This window comes from Geotrypetes seraphini, chromosome 12 (genome assembly GCF_902459505.1).
Source record: "Geotrypetes seraphini chromosome 12, aGeoSer1.1, whole genome shotgun sequence".
In the NCBI taxonomy this organism is placed as follows: domain Eukaryota; kingdom Metazoa; phylum Chordata; class Amphibia; order Gymnophiona; family Dermophiidae; genus Geotrypetes; species Geotrypetes seraphini.
In genome coordinates, this window is record NC_047095.1 from 32289087 (window position 1) to 32304764 (window position 15678).

Genomic DNA, 15678 nt, shown 5'->3' on the forward strand with positions numbered 1-15678 from the left:
CGTCGACCAACAACTCTTCCTTGACGCTCACACCGACATCTTAATCAACAAATGTTTCTGCCTACTATGGAGACTATGTACTCTAAAGCCTTACTTCGACTTCACTGCATTTAGACTGCTAGTTCAATCTCTAATTCTAAGATCACTGGACTATTGCAATATAATCTACCTAGGGCCACACAAAAAAAATCATTAAAAGACTAAGAGCGATCCAAAACACGGCGGCAAAAACTGCACTGGCTACCAGTCGAAGCCAGAATTATCTTCAAATTTGGCTGCCTCTGCTACAAGACATTATTCGGCTCCTCGCCCACCTACCTCATGAACCACTTTGTGCTACAGGACAATCCCCGCCTCTCCCGCAAAACTCTTCTATTCTCATTCCCCACTCCCAAGGGAAGTCAATACAAAAAATTCCTTGATAGGATACTAGCCTTTCAGGCAGGCATCTGGAACAACACCCTTAGCACCCTTCTCCTGAATTCTCCATTATACCAATCCTTCAGAAAATTTCTGAAAACCCACTTATTTGACAAGGTTTTCTGAACCTTTGGAACCCTTCCTTCCTCCCTACAATCCCAATGCGTACCCCTGCCTACCTGCGCACCCCCGCGTAATCTCAATGCTGTAATCTCCATGCTCTGTTCACTTGTATCGATACCTGCGGTATCCACACTATATTTCTACTTTATTGTATACCATCTTGAACTGAAAAGGTTTTGACAGGATATAAATAATTCTATTATTGTTATTACTAGTCTTTAAGCCCGTTACATTAACGGGTGCTAGAATATATGTCTGTCTGTCTTTCTTTCTTTCTGTCTCTCTCCTTGGCTCCCTTTTTCTGTCTGTCTTTCTGTCCCTCTCCCTGCCCCTGTGTCTTTCTTCCTTTCTGTCTGTCTCCCTCCCTCCTGCTGTCTGTCAGTCATTCTTTGCCTCCATTTCCCTGTGCAGCAGCATTTCCATCCCACTTCCCTGTGGAGCAGCAACAGCAACAGCATTTCCCTCCCCCCCCCGACTTCCCTGTGCAGCAGCAGCGGTATTTGGCTTCCCCTCCAGGTCCCTGTGCAGCAGTTGCAGCATTTCCCCCACCCCTTCCCTTCTCTTACCGCGATCTGGCCTGCTCCGTTTGGCCCCTCCCCCGCGTTGTGGCCTGCTGCGATCTGGCTGTTCCGCTCAGCTCCTCTCCCTTCCCTTCCCTTCCCGTGGTCTAGCCTGCTCCATGACCCCCCCTTCCCTTATAGCGTTCCCCACAGGCAGGCAGGCCCAGCTTCTTCCTTGCGGCTCGAGTCCTCTTCTTTGTCGGCCCCCCCTTCCCTTCAAGTCTGTCTGGGTATTTTTTTTATTTGTCTCTCTCTCCTTGCATGCTGCCTGTCTGTCATATTTTCTGTCTGTGAATGTCCCTGTGCCTCCTTCCTATGTCCTTAGTGCCCCTTCCTATGTCCTTAGTGCCATCAGTGCCTCCTTCTTCCCCCCCTCCGATGCCAGTCTGCCTTCCATTGAAAACCCCCCACCCCCTCCGTTGCCTCCCATCCCCCTTCCATTGAAAACCCCCATGCCAGCCTGCCTGCCTCCCATCCTCCTGAGCAGCATATTTCCATGGAAACACCCCCCCCGATACCATCCTGCGGGCCTGCCTTCCTTTGAACCCCCCACCACCCCTCCAATGCCAGCCTGCCTGCCTCCCATCCCCCTTCCAGCGAAACCCCCCCCCCCATGCCAGTCGGTCTGCCTGCCTCCCATCCCCCTGAGTAGCATGTTTCCATGGAAACCCCCCCCCCCGATGCCATTCTGGCTGTCTGCCTTCCATTGAACTCCCCACCCCCCTTCAGATGCCAGCCTGCTGCCTCCCATTCCTCTTCCACTGAACCCCACCACCCCCATGCCTGCCTGCTTGCTTGCCTCCCATCCCCCTGAGCAGCATGTTTACATGGAACCCCCCATGCCATCCTGCCTGTCTGCCTTCCATTGAACCCCCCCACCCCTCCTCCGATGCCAGGCTGCCTGCCATTCCCCTTCCACTGAACCTCCCCCCCTCCGATACCTGCCTGACTCCCCCCACCCGACTCCTCCCCCCGCCGACCCTACCCGGCACAACTGAAACCCCCGTTGACCCTCCCACCGCTACAGGGCTGACAAACCCGGCAGGAGCAGCAGCGTCCCAGGCACACTAAACGCTGCTTCGGGTCTTCTACTGGCCTAATTTCCTCTGCCGCGTCCCTGATGACATCATCAGGGACGCGGCAGAGGAAATTAGGCCAGTAGAAGACCCGAAGCAGCATTTAGTGTGCCTGGGACGCTGCTGCTCCTGCAGGGTTTGTCAGCCTTGTAGCGGTGGGAGGGTCAATGGGGGTTTCAGTTGTGTCGGGTAGGGTCGGCGGGGGCGGGAGGGGGGGGTGACTCGCGGCGTTGAAAGACGTTCAGTTGAAAGACGGCGTTGAAAGACGGTTCAGTTTTTCGGTCTGGCCTGCTCCCTGCTGCTCCTTGCTGTATTGTATTTTTTAGTTGAAAGACGCGGCGTTGGCTCCTCTCATGATCCCCACCTGCGTCGGAAGTCCGACGCAGGCGGGGATCGTGAGAGGAGCCACCGCTGCGTCTTTCAACTAAAAAATACAATACGGCAAGGAGCAGCAGGGAGCAGGGCAGACCGAAAAACTGAACCGTAAGCCGCGCATGCGCAGTCCTACCTGCGGGTCGCAACAGCTCACGGAAAACCGGCGCACGCATAGGAAGTGCGCATGCGCGGCTTACCATTTTATTATATTAGATTATTGCAGTAAGTTCAAGATTGGTAAAGGAACTGCTTCAAAATGGTATAAATATATACAGATATCAACTTACACCAATCCGGAAGTGATAGAAAATGCTTGGAACATTGAATTAGCCACAAATTTGGTACCAAGTATTTAAAACCTTAGAATCAGCATCATTGCTACAATCAATTTACTTTTTGCTATACAGCTCAAATTGGACTCCACTCAAGTTGTCTAAATTGAATAAAGATTCCACCAATTTATGTTGGTCCTGCCACAAAGAAATAGACACCCTGTCACATATGATTTACTCATGTGCTCTCTTAAAAATATATTGGCTCAACATCTGAAAAATAATAAGCACAATCTTGGAATTTAAAGAAGAGCTGAGTACAAAAATCATTATAACAGGTCATTATGGCTTTGGACCATACACCAAACTTGATGAATACCAGTCAAAATTATTTCGTATTCTATTTTCCCTAGCAATTAAAAATATATTACATTCCTGGAAAGATTTGTCACAGGTGGAAACAAACACATGGTGGAATATGGTTTGTCAAACGGCTAAATATTAGATAGTAATAGCTTAAAAACATAAAACACTTTCCTCCTTTAAAATTTGGACACCAATATATAGTTACTGTAGCTGATAAATTAGTTACTGTCTTTTGACATTAAGGCATGTACTCAATATACCATACATTTCTCACTAATATGCAAAATAAAAATTTCACCATATTGCAGCATATATACAAACCTGATACACATAATTATTCACTTATTTACCTATTCTCTGACTATTATTAGTATTACCATCAATGTTCTTATGAATATCTAAGTTTATGATGTCATCCTTACTTATTACATCCCATGTTTAACTATTTTCAATATAGTTATTGCTTTATTGATGTATTGGCATACCTGTGTTGGTTATAGTTGTATGTAATATGTAACAACTTTTCTTCAAATTTTTCTTGTACTAAAGTTTGAAAAGTGTAATAAAAATTATATGAACAAAAAAATAAAATAAAAGGGCAAAGCACATTTTTCTCCAACTTATACCTTGAGGAAGTTAAACCTCCAGCCCTAATTTGCTGCATATGCTCTGCTAAATATGACCTGAATCAATGTAAAATCATAGAAATAGACAGGCCATAAGAGTCTCCACTCCATATTGCTTCTAGAACCCATGCTGCTGTTAAATTGATGATCTGTGTGGGGGGGGGGGGAAGGGGGAGTGTTCTTTGGCAGGAGAGATGGGCTTCTTTCCTGCCAATGATCATGGGTGTTGGGGGTTCCGGGGGAGGGGGGTTGTGTCCGGCAGGAGGGATTGGGCACCCTCCTGTCAGTAATCGCAGGTGTTGGGGGTTCAGGGGTTTGTGTCGAAAGGAGAAATTGGGCATCTCTCCTGCCGGGGAGGTTAGGAGGGATTGCGGCAAGAGAGATTAGGCATATCTCCTTCCATGATCGTTAGGGAGGGGGGGGGGGAGGACGACAACGACGATTCCAGGATTCTATAACCGGCATTTTTTACAAAGTCCTGTTAGAGATTTCTGCTTTTAGGCGAAGGACTGGCCCCTCAGCCTAAAAGGTGGATCAGAAATTGGTTGGCGGGTAGGAAGCAGAGGGTAGGAGTGAAGGGCCACTACTCGGACTGGAGGAAGGTCACGAGTGGTGTTCCGCAGGGGTCGGTATTCGGACCGCTGCTATTCAACATATTTATAAATGATATAGAAACAGGGACGAAGTGCAAAATAATAAAATTTGCAAATGACACCAAACTATTTAGTGGTGCTCGGACTAAAGAGGACTGTGAAGAATTACAAAGGGACCTGAACAAGCTAGGGGAGTGGGCGACGAGATGGCAGATGAAGTTCAATTTAGAGAAATGTAAAGTTTTGCATGTAGGAAGCAAAAACCCAAGGTACAGCTATACGATGGGAGGGATACTATTGAGTGACAGTACCCAAGAAAGGGACTTGGGGGTAATAGTGGACAAGACAATGAAGCCGTCGGCACAGTGTGCAGCGGCCGCCAAGAGAGCGAATAGAATGCTAGGTATAATCAAGAAGGGTATTACAACCAGAATGAAAGAAGTTATCCTGCCGTTGTATCAGGCGATGGTGCGTCCGCATCTGGAGTACTGCGTCCAATATTGGTCGCCGTACCTTAAGAAGGATATGACGATACTCTAGAGGGTTCAGAGGAGAGCGACACGTTTGATAAAGGGTATGGAAAACCTTTCATACACTGAGAGACTGGAAAAACTGGGGCTCTTTTCCCTGGAGAAGAGAAGACTTAGAGGGGACATGATTGAGACCTATAAGATCATGAAGGGCATAGAGAAAGTGGAGAGGGACAGTTCCTTCATATTCGAAAACTACAAGAACAAGAGGGCATTCGGAAAAGTTGAAAGGGGACAGATTCAAAACCAATGCTAGGGAGTTTTTCTTCACCCAACGGGTGGTGGACACCTGGAATGCGCTACCAGAGGGCGTGATAGGACTGAGTACAGTATTAGGGTTCAAGAAGGGATTGGACAATTTTCTGAAGGAAAAGGGGATAGAAGAGTATAGATAGAGGACTACTACACAGGTCCTGGACCTGTTGGGCTGCCATGCGAGCGGACTACTGGGCATGATGGACCTCTGGTCTGACCCAGCAGAGGCACTTCTTATGTTCTTATGTCTTGTTTTGGGTGTTTGGGACTTGGGCAATTTTTTTAGTTGGGAATTTGTGGTAAGGATAGAGATAGTGGCAGTCTGGGCGATTACATTGCTGAACATAGGGGTAGGCTATTCTAAAAAAAAAAAAAAAAAACACCCTAATTTTGAACGTTTTTTTTTGAGAATGGACATTTCCCTCCTGCCTACTTTCTGCGCTTAGGGACTCAGGCATTTCTTTTGATTATGCCCCTCCATGTGTCCATGAACGTGAAAGTGCATTGCATGTGTAATATTGTAAAAGAGCCTTGCCTTCTGCTTGGAACAGACTAAAATCCTTAAAAAATCTACCAAGCATTTAACCTCAGTAAACCTGGGGTTTCTATAGTCAAGCACTTAGGAGAAAGTTTTATGAGATGGTAGATGGCAACATTTACACTCAAGTTACATGCTTAAATGTTCAGACACTAGCACATAAATTATTATTATTTATTGATTTGACATACCGCCTTTACTAATTAAGGACTAAACGAACATACGAGTAATTACTAAAAACAAACCACAGAAAGGAAAGGAACACCAATATCAAAACAAAAGTTCCAGAGATAACCCACCTGCAATCATTCAATCTTTTTTTAATTCACTAAAACAAAGAAAATTAATATCTCAATCTGTCTCTGCAGGGTACCCTTCCCTGCCTTCAACCAGGTTTATTGAGTTGGGAGAAAATGTGTTTTTAATAAACTAAACTAAAACTTAAGTTTGCACACTGGATCATGTCCAAAAGTTGGAGCTCAATTTGGTTAACAATTATTAGTTAAATTACAATAATGAAACAGAATACAGAAAAATGTAAGCCAGAAAATCATTGACGTAAAGGAGAAAGACTACTTAACAGAACTAATTTGTTAACTGTTTTTGAAAACAGCAATGTTTTTAAGGTTTTACGAAATGATTGAAAAGAATCGAATCCTCTTATCATTAATGGAATACCATTCCAAATCTCCGTTAGTTTGAAAATATAAGAGTTCCCCAATTTACCAATAGATCTTATGCCCCCTAGATGAGGGAAAACATGGTGCTGCTAAAGGGTTACAACAGTTGATGACTGTTGAACAAGATCCCAAAGAAGGGTTGGAACAAAAAACGGCCTTGATGTGCTGCTACGCAAGATCCAAGCAATGGGCACTGTGGATCATAAGCCATTTACACACAAGAGCACATTGATGTTGTATGTGATCTTGTACTAAGCCAGGAGGATGCACCACAAAAGCACCAACATCTCACCAAATAGCAAGAGAAACAGGAATAAGCCAGACAACTGTGGTTAGGATAATTCATAAAGATCTGAAATGAAAGTGTCTTAAAAAGTGTCATGCCCAAGAGTTAACTTTACACAACAAAGACACATGCCTGAAACAGTAGAAGCAGATTTTGAGCAAGTATCCAGAACACAGCTTCATCCGGTTTGCAGATGAAAAGATATTTTCAGTAGTTCCACCAGTTAACACACAGAATGACGCCTGTACATGCATTTAACAACACTGAAGCAAGAGGTTAATGCCAAATGCCTTCTATGGACTCGTCCAACCTTCAGCCAATCAGTCATGGTCTCGGTCGCATTCTCAAAACTCAGATTCACAGATCTGTTCTTCATTGATCCTGGGGTTAAGATCAATGGCACATACAACCAGGACATCATCGACACAGAAGCTTTTGCCAATGAGCCGTCACATGTTGGGAGACTAAACTAAACTAAACCTTAAGTTTGTATACCGCATCATCTCCATAAAGATAGAGCTCGACACGGTTTACAGGTAATTCAATAAATGAGGGATGGATATAATAAGAAATTAGAGGTTATGAAGAGGATAGCTAGCTTTACATTTTAAATAGATAGCTTTACGTTTTGGAGAAAAGCCAGGTTTTCAGATGCTTTCAGTTCCACAGAGGGGCAGGGAGGTTATTCCAAAGCTCAGTGAATTTGAAGAAAAGGGATTTCCCTAATTTACCTGCACACATGACACCTTTTAACGAGGGGAAAGATAGTTTGAGTATGTGGGCGGATCTGGTTGTGTCAGGTCTCGAAGAATTCCAGGATAATGGAATTAGGGGAGGAAGAATGCCATGCAGGATCTTGAATGTTACCAACCTTTTAATTATAAATCCTCATGATCCCATATAATCAGGAGAATTCTTTAATATCAACAATCTTCCATGATCTTTTGATATACTTTGAGTAACTTGTATCTTATAATTTAATTTCAGGTATCATTTGCATATATCATTTTAGACTTTATTATCATCTATTCATGGGAAATGGCCTCAGCGGCTACTTCTGTACAAAATAAATCTGTTGAAAGTACAGAATTTCAGTGTAGCTAGCCTCCTCATCGGCCGTCTCCCCCTGCCTACCGGCCAAGTCTATTTTTTAATCATATTAAATACTCGTAAATAACTTAGTAAATAGTTTAGTAAAAAACTTAGCTTAAAGTGCTTGGAGTATTAAAACGGTTCTCCTTTTCATGGAACCATGTTTCGCTAGGCTGTTTCAAGGAGAAGCCCTACAAAAGCATAACAAAAAGATAAATAATTAGTCAGAATATCAAATATTCTACAAGACTAACTCTTATTCTAGTTTCTCTTACTGTCAATCAGACCTGCTGCCAGTCTCGGTTTAATTCAAACAGGGCCGCCATCAGAAATTTCTGGGCCCCTTACTGAGCAATCCTATTGGGCCCCCCCACGCACCCCTTCCCCCCCCTTTTGTCCGGGGGGGGGGGTGCTATCAGGAAATTGGCAGGGGACAAAAAAAAGTATGACAGCAGTGTTTATTGTTTATTGTTGTGCACAGCAAAAGCATAATACAGGAATTTGTGCTATGGTGGCCTAGGACCAATGTTTCCTCTAAGGATTGATGAGGTGTGTGCAAAAAAAAATATGCATGAGCGACAAGCTACATACTCCACAAATTTATGAGCAGGCATGGAGGACGCATTTTTAAACAAATGTAGTTTATCCTTGTACTCCTTATGTATTTTTAATCATCTATGGATATGTTTGTATGTTTATTGTTCAAATGGTTTTATTTATTTCCCCAAATTTATTTTTGTTATACGCATTGAAAATATTTGATATTGCGTTTAAATCAAAATCTCAATAAACTTGAAACTTGAAACGAGTGCCCGTGAGATTGTGGGAGGGTTAAATACTCAAAACTTAGAAGAATAACAATTTACTTAAAGTTTTTGCTACGCCAGCTTTCTGGTATCTTTACATACAGTGGCGTACCTAGCATATGTAACACCCGGGGCCCATCATTTTTTGCCTCCCTCCATCTGTAAGAAAAACATGATTTTTAGTAACAAACCACACGTCACACATGAGTACCTAGGAAAAGGCAGCATCTTACATATTGCAGTGAGCAGTACATCAATACACCCATTGTAAAACTAAACAAGCCAGACCAGCACAGATCAATCATACATTGTCAATCCTAACAGAAAACCATGTCTTTCAAACACACAGAACACAGAAAACACCTTCGCCTAGTATGGAAATGTCATCACAAACGAACCCCTTCCCCTTTTACAAAACTGTGGTGTGGATTTTAGCCACGGTGGTAACAGCCCTGATGCTCATAGAATTCTGAGCATCAGAGCTGCTACCACCACGGCTGGTGCTAAAAAACGCTCCACAGTTTTGTAAAAGGGGGGATAAAATAGAAATACACAGTTTCAACGCTCTAGCTCAGAGATGCCCAAACATTTTGGGCTTGCGAGCTACTTTAAAATGACCAAGTCAAAATGATCTACCAAAAATAAAAATAAAAAACACAAAGCACACTATACGCTGAGAAAATGTTAATTATCATTCCTATTCTGGGTTTTTTCAAAGAGGTCAAGGCAGATGACTCTATGCATTGTCACCTCAGTAACAACCATACAAAAATAGACAAATATACCCCCATCTTTTTTATTAAACCACAATAGCAGTTTTTAGCGCAGGGAACTGCACTAAATGCCCAGCGCTGCTCTCGACGCTCATAGGCTCCCTGTACTAAAAAACACTATTGCGATTTAGTAAAAGGGGGCCATAGTGCAAAATATAGACAGCATATATAAATTCAGACACATTTTGATCACTAAATTGAAAATAAAATCATTTTCCTACCTTTGTTTGGTAACTTCATCTGGTTGCAATTTATTCTTCTGACTGTGCATCCAATATTTCTTCCCTTCTTTCAGCCTCCTGTATGCTTCCTCTCCTCCAGACCTCATTCCCTCCCCCAACTTTTTCTTTCTTTCTCTATGTCTGTCTTTCTCTGATTCTGTGCCCCATTTTATTGCTTTGTTTCTGGTTCCCTGTCCCCCCCTTCTTTCTTTCTTTCTTCCTTCCTGCCTCCCCCATGCCACCACCGCCGCGGAATAGGCTGCTGCCGCAATCGGGAACAGGCCGAAATCTCCCTGCTTCTCTTCTGCACGGGGCCGATCAACTCTCGCCGCCCGACGTCAATTCTAACGTTGGAAAGGACGTTCCGGGCAGCCAGGCAGCGATTGGCTAGCCAGAACGTCCTCTCGACGTCAGAATTGATGTTGGGCCGCCGCGAGAGTTGGTCGGTCCAGCAGGGAAGAGAGGCAGGGATATCGAAGACCCGGTGCCGGCCTGATCCCCGATGGCAGCAGTGAGAAGGGAAGGGAAGAAGGTTGGGCACCACTGCTCTAGATGAGCCGCACTCTAAGGAGAACAGTTGACCGCCCCCCCCCCCCCCTTGGTACGCCACTGGAGCAGCAGCGTGTCTGGCCGGCTCATTCATTCAAAGCCGCGGGTGGCGGCTCCTTGCAAGATCCGCGCCTGCGTCTAAAGCCTCTCTGATGGTGTGACATCAGAGAGGCTTCCGATGCAGGAGTAGATAGTGCAAGGAGCCGCCAACCCGCAGCTTTGAACGAACGAGCCGGCTGCTGCTCCAAAAGGAAGAGAATGATTGCCTCCAGACTGCGGGCCACAAATAAAACCTGGAGAGCCACACGCGGGCCGCGTGTTTGAGATCGCTGCCTTAGAGGGAACACTGCCTAGAACCCTGGGGGAGCCCGGGCCCCCTGTCACCTCCGGGCCCCTGAATGCAGGACTGGTAGTACTGCCCTGATGGCGGCCCTGAATTCAAACATGGCGGCGGCGTCCTTCTAACTGATTAAATATCCTTCAGTCACATGACTTTTTAAACCAATCATATCAGTGCACCCAACTGAGCCCGGGAAAATTTAAACTTAGGTCAGAGTCTGCCATTCCACCTCACTCCAAGCACTTTAAGCTAAGTTTTTTACTAAACTATTTACTAAGTTATTCACGAGTATTTAAAATGATTAAAAAATAGACTTGACCGGTAGGCAGGGGGAGACAGCCGATGAGGAGGCTAGCTACACTGAAATTCTGTACTTTCAACAGATTTATTCTTTACAGAAGTAGCCACTGAGGCCATTTCCCATGAATAGATGATAATAGAGAAAGTCTAAAATGATATATGCAAATGATACCTGAAATTAAATTATAAGATACAAGTTACTCAAAGTATATCAAAAGATCATGGAAGACTGTTGATATTAAAGAATTCTCCTGATTATATGGGATCATGAGGATTTATAATTAAAAGGTTGGTAGCATATTTCCTCATTTAAATAAGAGAAGAACAATTGCCTAATATTGAATGTAGGATCTTGAATGTTAGGCAGGTACATTTAAAGTGAATCCTAGAAATCACAAGAAGCCAGTGAAGTTTTGACAGAAGCGGGGAAACATGATCGAATTTGCTTTTTGTGAAGATCAACCTAGCTGCAGTGTTCTGGATCCGCTGAAATCTTTGAAGATTTTTGTTGGATTGACTTAGATAGATGGAATTACAATAGTCCAGTATGGAAAGAATGATTGATTGTACAAGGACAGCAAAATGACTACTTTATCTTCCAACAGGACAATGTCCCAGCACATTAGGCAAAGGACTTTGTAGAACTGCTACATCGGGAGACCCCAGACTTCATTGGTCCAGGCCTCTGGCTTATGAATTCACCAGACTTAAACACAGTTGACTACTGGATCTGGGGGCGGATACAGAAAAGCATCTATCAGATACCGATATGTCAAAGACTCAAAACTGTGCCTCATCTCTGTTTGGGCTGAAGTGAAGCAGAACGTCATTGACAAGTCCATAGATCAGTGGCTGCCAAGGCTTAGGGTGTGCCTTCGTGCAAAGGGAGCACACTTCAAACATCTGCTTAATTGAAACATTACTTTTTGACTTTACATTTTTCTGCAAGATAAGCCATAAAACTTTTTGATTTGTTTTTATTCAGCTCACATTTCATTTTTGCAAGGTAGTGTTCGGTGGGAAATATTTACATTTTACATCAACTTCATTCGGGACACGACACACTAAATTTCAGAAGAAGTTCTGTGGCAGATATGACAGAAAACATTATTTTTGGTTCGCAGTGTATTTGAATCTAATGACCGGAGAATATGGAAAGGAGTGTAGGGAGTGGTGGCAGATGAGAGATATGATGGCATACCTATGTGAAAAGCCTGAAATGAGAATATATGTGTACATGCCAGATGTGTATCTATGCATTATACTGCAAATATGTGAATATCAGCAATAGCAAGTACTGTATTTTATAGGTGGGTATGCACATACCTTATGGAATATTATATAGATTACATGCATATGTATTACTGGCTCATGAGCATATAACACCAGCACTATGCCTGGCATAAGTATTTATGCCTATGCACATATGTACCTATTAACACTTGTGTTCTATAGAAGAAAGTGGGCACCTATTTTTCTTTATTGAATTTATACTAATATATATATATATATGCATTATTATAAAATTACCCCTCACTGTCTATTTGTCTAGCAGACTGCATCTTTTTCACTTTTGTTCAAGCAAGCTTGAGATTGTAAAAGCATGATAAATATCAGAGCCTTGGAGTATTAGTGGCCTACATGTGATCAGTTTCCATGGAAGAAATCTTCAAGACTGCAATGTGGGCTTCTGTCCACACATTCACATTTTGTTACTGTTTGAAGAATGATTCCTGATATGATTGTACTTTTGATCAATCTGGCCTGTGAAATCTGAGATTTAGAATCCAACCCAATATTCACTGGGGCCTAATTTATTATTTCTAGATTGCTTTCATTAAAAAGAAAAAAGGAATGAGAAATATGCAGTAAAACCCTGATGCCAACAAAAACAGGGTTGTTGCCTATTGACATTCTGTTCTTTCCCCTTTCCCTTTCATGTTAGAAGCAACTTGCAGCTAGGGATTTCCACTTGAGATGATTGAATATCCCACTTGTCTGTAGAGAGAGCAAAGTTGCTTACATGTAACAGGTATTCTCTGAAAACAATATCAGTCTTCACATAATATATGCACCTCTTCTAGGAGCTGGCTTCTTATAGTTAATAGTTTTATCTGGTTCTGAGATGGTCCCACTTGTTGACACAGACATGGGAGGTCTTGCACATCTACAGTGCACAGAATAGAAAGCTCTTGGAGTTTTATTTATATTCTCTTTGGCTGGGTCTGACAGATGACATCAGCCACTTGTGAGGAATGCTATCCTGCTGTCCTTGGAGAATACCTATTATAAGAAAGCAACTTTACTTTTTTTACATTAAAGGAGCATTTATGAAGTGCAATTTTATGGCCAAGGTACTAAAACCATAATTGTAATTGTGGTTATGTGTTGGTTTATGTGTTTGCTATTATTTTGTTTGCCTTGAGTTTCTGGGTGCTATGTTGATTTAATATAATATGTAGATTGTAATGTTTTATATTTTAACTTGTCTTGAGCACTTGTGAAGTTCAAATCTCTACATGTGCTTTTTCCATGGCCAGTTTTTAAAGGGAAAGTATCCTTGCACCCAACAGACTATTCATTCATGAGGTCAAGAAATAACCTCTGTTGAGACAGATAGACTGATCAAAAATATTTGATCTCAGTGCATCACAGAGTCCTGTGTTTTCATTTCATCAATTTATGATGAAAAATAGCAGTCTAAATATTGGTGCATGACACTCCTTTGCCTTTGGAAAGAAATATGTAAATTGATTAATTTTTGCAGGAGGAAGACATTTTGGATCTTCTTGAACAATGTGAACTCGATGATGAAAAACTGATGGGGAAGCCTAACAGGCCTCGAGAACTAAAGGTATTATAGGGTCCATTAAAAAGTTTTAAGCTGTGGAGCAGCTTTATTTCAAAGCTATAATGAAAAACAAAACGTAGGCCCAATGTTCCTATTTTCAGAAAATATCTTGTCCTGACATTACACTATTCAAATTATTTTTTTAAAAATAGTTAAAGGGTCAATTTTTCACATCCAAATACCTATTTCGGTTTCAAAACTGGTTCATATAATTTAATCTAATAGAGTACTTTTATACTGCCTTATCCCATCAGGCTGGACCCAAAGCAGTTTATAGAAAGAACATTTTTCAAATAACATTCAGAATCATGACTTCATTAAAAACTTTTCAAACAAGAGCATTTTCACATGTTTGCAGAATGTCAAGTATGAATTTGAAAGATTACCGTATATACTCGAATATAAACCGAGATTTTTGGGCCCAAAAAACGGCCCAAATATGTGGGACTCAGTTTATATTCGAGTCTACTACCATAGTTAAAAAAAAAAAATCAAAATTTAAGCCTACCGGGCTGAGGAAATGGAAACACGGGTCAGGGGCAGGCCCGACAGGAGGAAGGCAGCTAACTTCTCTCAGCAGCATCTGCAGCGGTTCTCCCTGCTCTTTGCTGGTTGCTGGGAGGAGGGGGGAGTGAAAAATCAGTGGCAAATCCAAAGATGTGAGCAGTCCTGTCCTAGTCTTGCTAAATTGGCTGACAATAACCTTTTACCCTTTGCTTCTTCCAACAGAGTCGCGGGTCAGGGGCAGGACCTGACATGTGAGGCAGGCAGCTGATTCCTCCTAGCATCCGCTGTGACGGTCCTCCCTGCTGTTTGCCAGCTGCTGGGAGGAGAAGGGGGTGAAAAGTCAGCGGCGAATCCAAAATTGTGAGCAGCTCTTCCTTTGGTCCTATTCCGGTCCTGCGGGGGCCTTCCCTCTTACCAAATAGCTATAGGCTCTGTTGGTCTCAATCCCACTCCTAAGAGAGGGGTAGGATTGAGACCAGCAGAGCCTATAGTAATTTGGCAAGAGGGAAGGCCCCGCAGCATCTGGATTCGTTATTGTCAGCCGGTTTAGCGGGACCGGAATGGAACCAAAGGCAGAGTTGCTCACAATTTTGGATTCGCCGCTGACTTTTCACCCCCTCCCTCTACTGGCGGCTGGCAAACTGCATGGAAGACTATCGTGGCTACTGGCAGGAGGAATCAGTTGCCTGCCTCGCATATTGGGTCCTGCCCCTGCCCTGCAACTCCGTTTGAAGAAGTAAAAGGGGATGGGGAGATATCTTAGATGTAGATGGAGGGAGAGAGAGCGAGAGATGAGGTGTTGGAGAAAAAAGGGGAGAGGATATGCTGGATGGAGGGAGCAAGAGAGGAGATACTGGTTAGAAGAGTGAAAATAAAGGGGGAAAGATAGAGAAAGAGAAGATGATGGAAGGGGGGGGGGGGGAGAGAGGGAAGAGTTAGCAACCCCCCAAAAAAACTAGAGAAATAGAAGCAGAAAAATAAATAGAGGAAAACTGAAAGGAAAAGGTTAAAGTCAGAGAAGGATGTAGGAGAGGAAGTGAAGACAGGAAGGCGAGAAGAGGCAGACTGCAGATCTTGGAAAGAAAATTAAGAAAAGACAGAAGAAACATGAATAAAATGGCCAGACAACAAAGGTAGAGAAAAATAATTTTATTTTTAATTTCATGAACAGAAAATGCAGTTTTTCTGTTAATTTGCACTGCTTTCTTTTTATATTCCAAAGTGTAAAGTGCTGATTCTCTTTCTCTGGTGTTGAAATGCATATGTCTTCTTGAGGTCTGTTTGATTTTTGTCTACATCTATTTAAGTTTGTTGTTGCTTGTAGTTGTGTTTTCTTGTGTAGGGGCCTTGTTGTTATATATGCATCACAGATATGTGTGCGGTATTATGTTTAGTGGCATACGAGATAGCTGATGGAGAGGGAGGGTGAACAGTCTTTATAGATTGGCTCACCATGATAACCCAAATTTCTAACCTCGGTGTATATTTGAGTCAACCTTTTTTCTCCCTTTTTGGAGGAAGAAAGAATACCTCGGTTTA

At 42.9% G+C, this 15678-nt stretch overlaps 1 protein-coding gene across 5 annotated transcripts in view; it reads left to right on the forward strand.

The window, feature by feature from the left end:
* TTLL7 (tubulin tyrosine ligase like 7) overlaps nt 1-15678 on the forward strand; it is a 262594-nt gene that overhangs the window by 127443 nt on the left and 119473 nt on the right. For all 5 annotated transcript variants that reach the window (XM_033916629.1, XM_033916626.1, XM_033916627.1 and 2 more), the window contains exon 15: nt 13549-13635. In XM_033916629.1, the coding sequence (XP_033772520.1) occupies nt 13549-13635 (87 nt within the window). The remainder of the gene's footprint in view (nt 1-13548; nt 13636-15678) is intronic.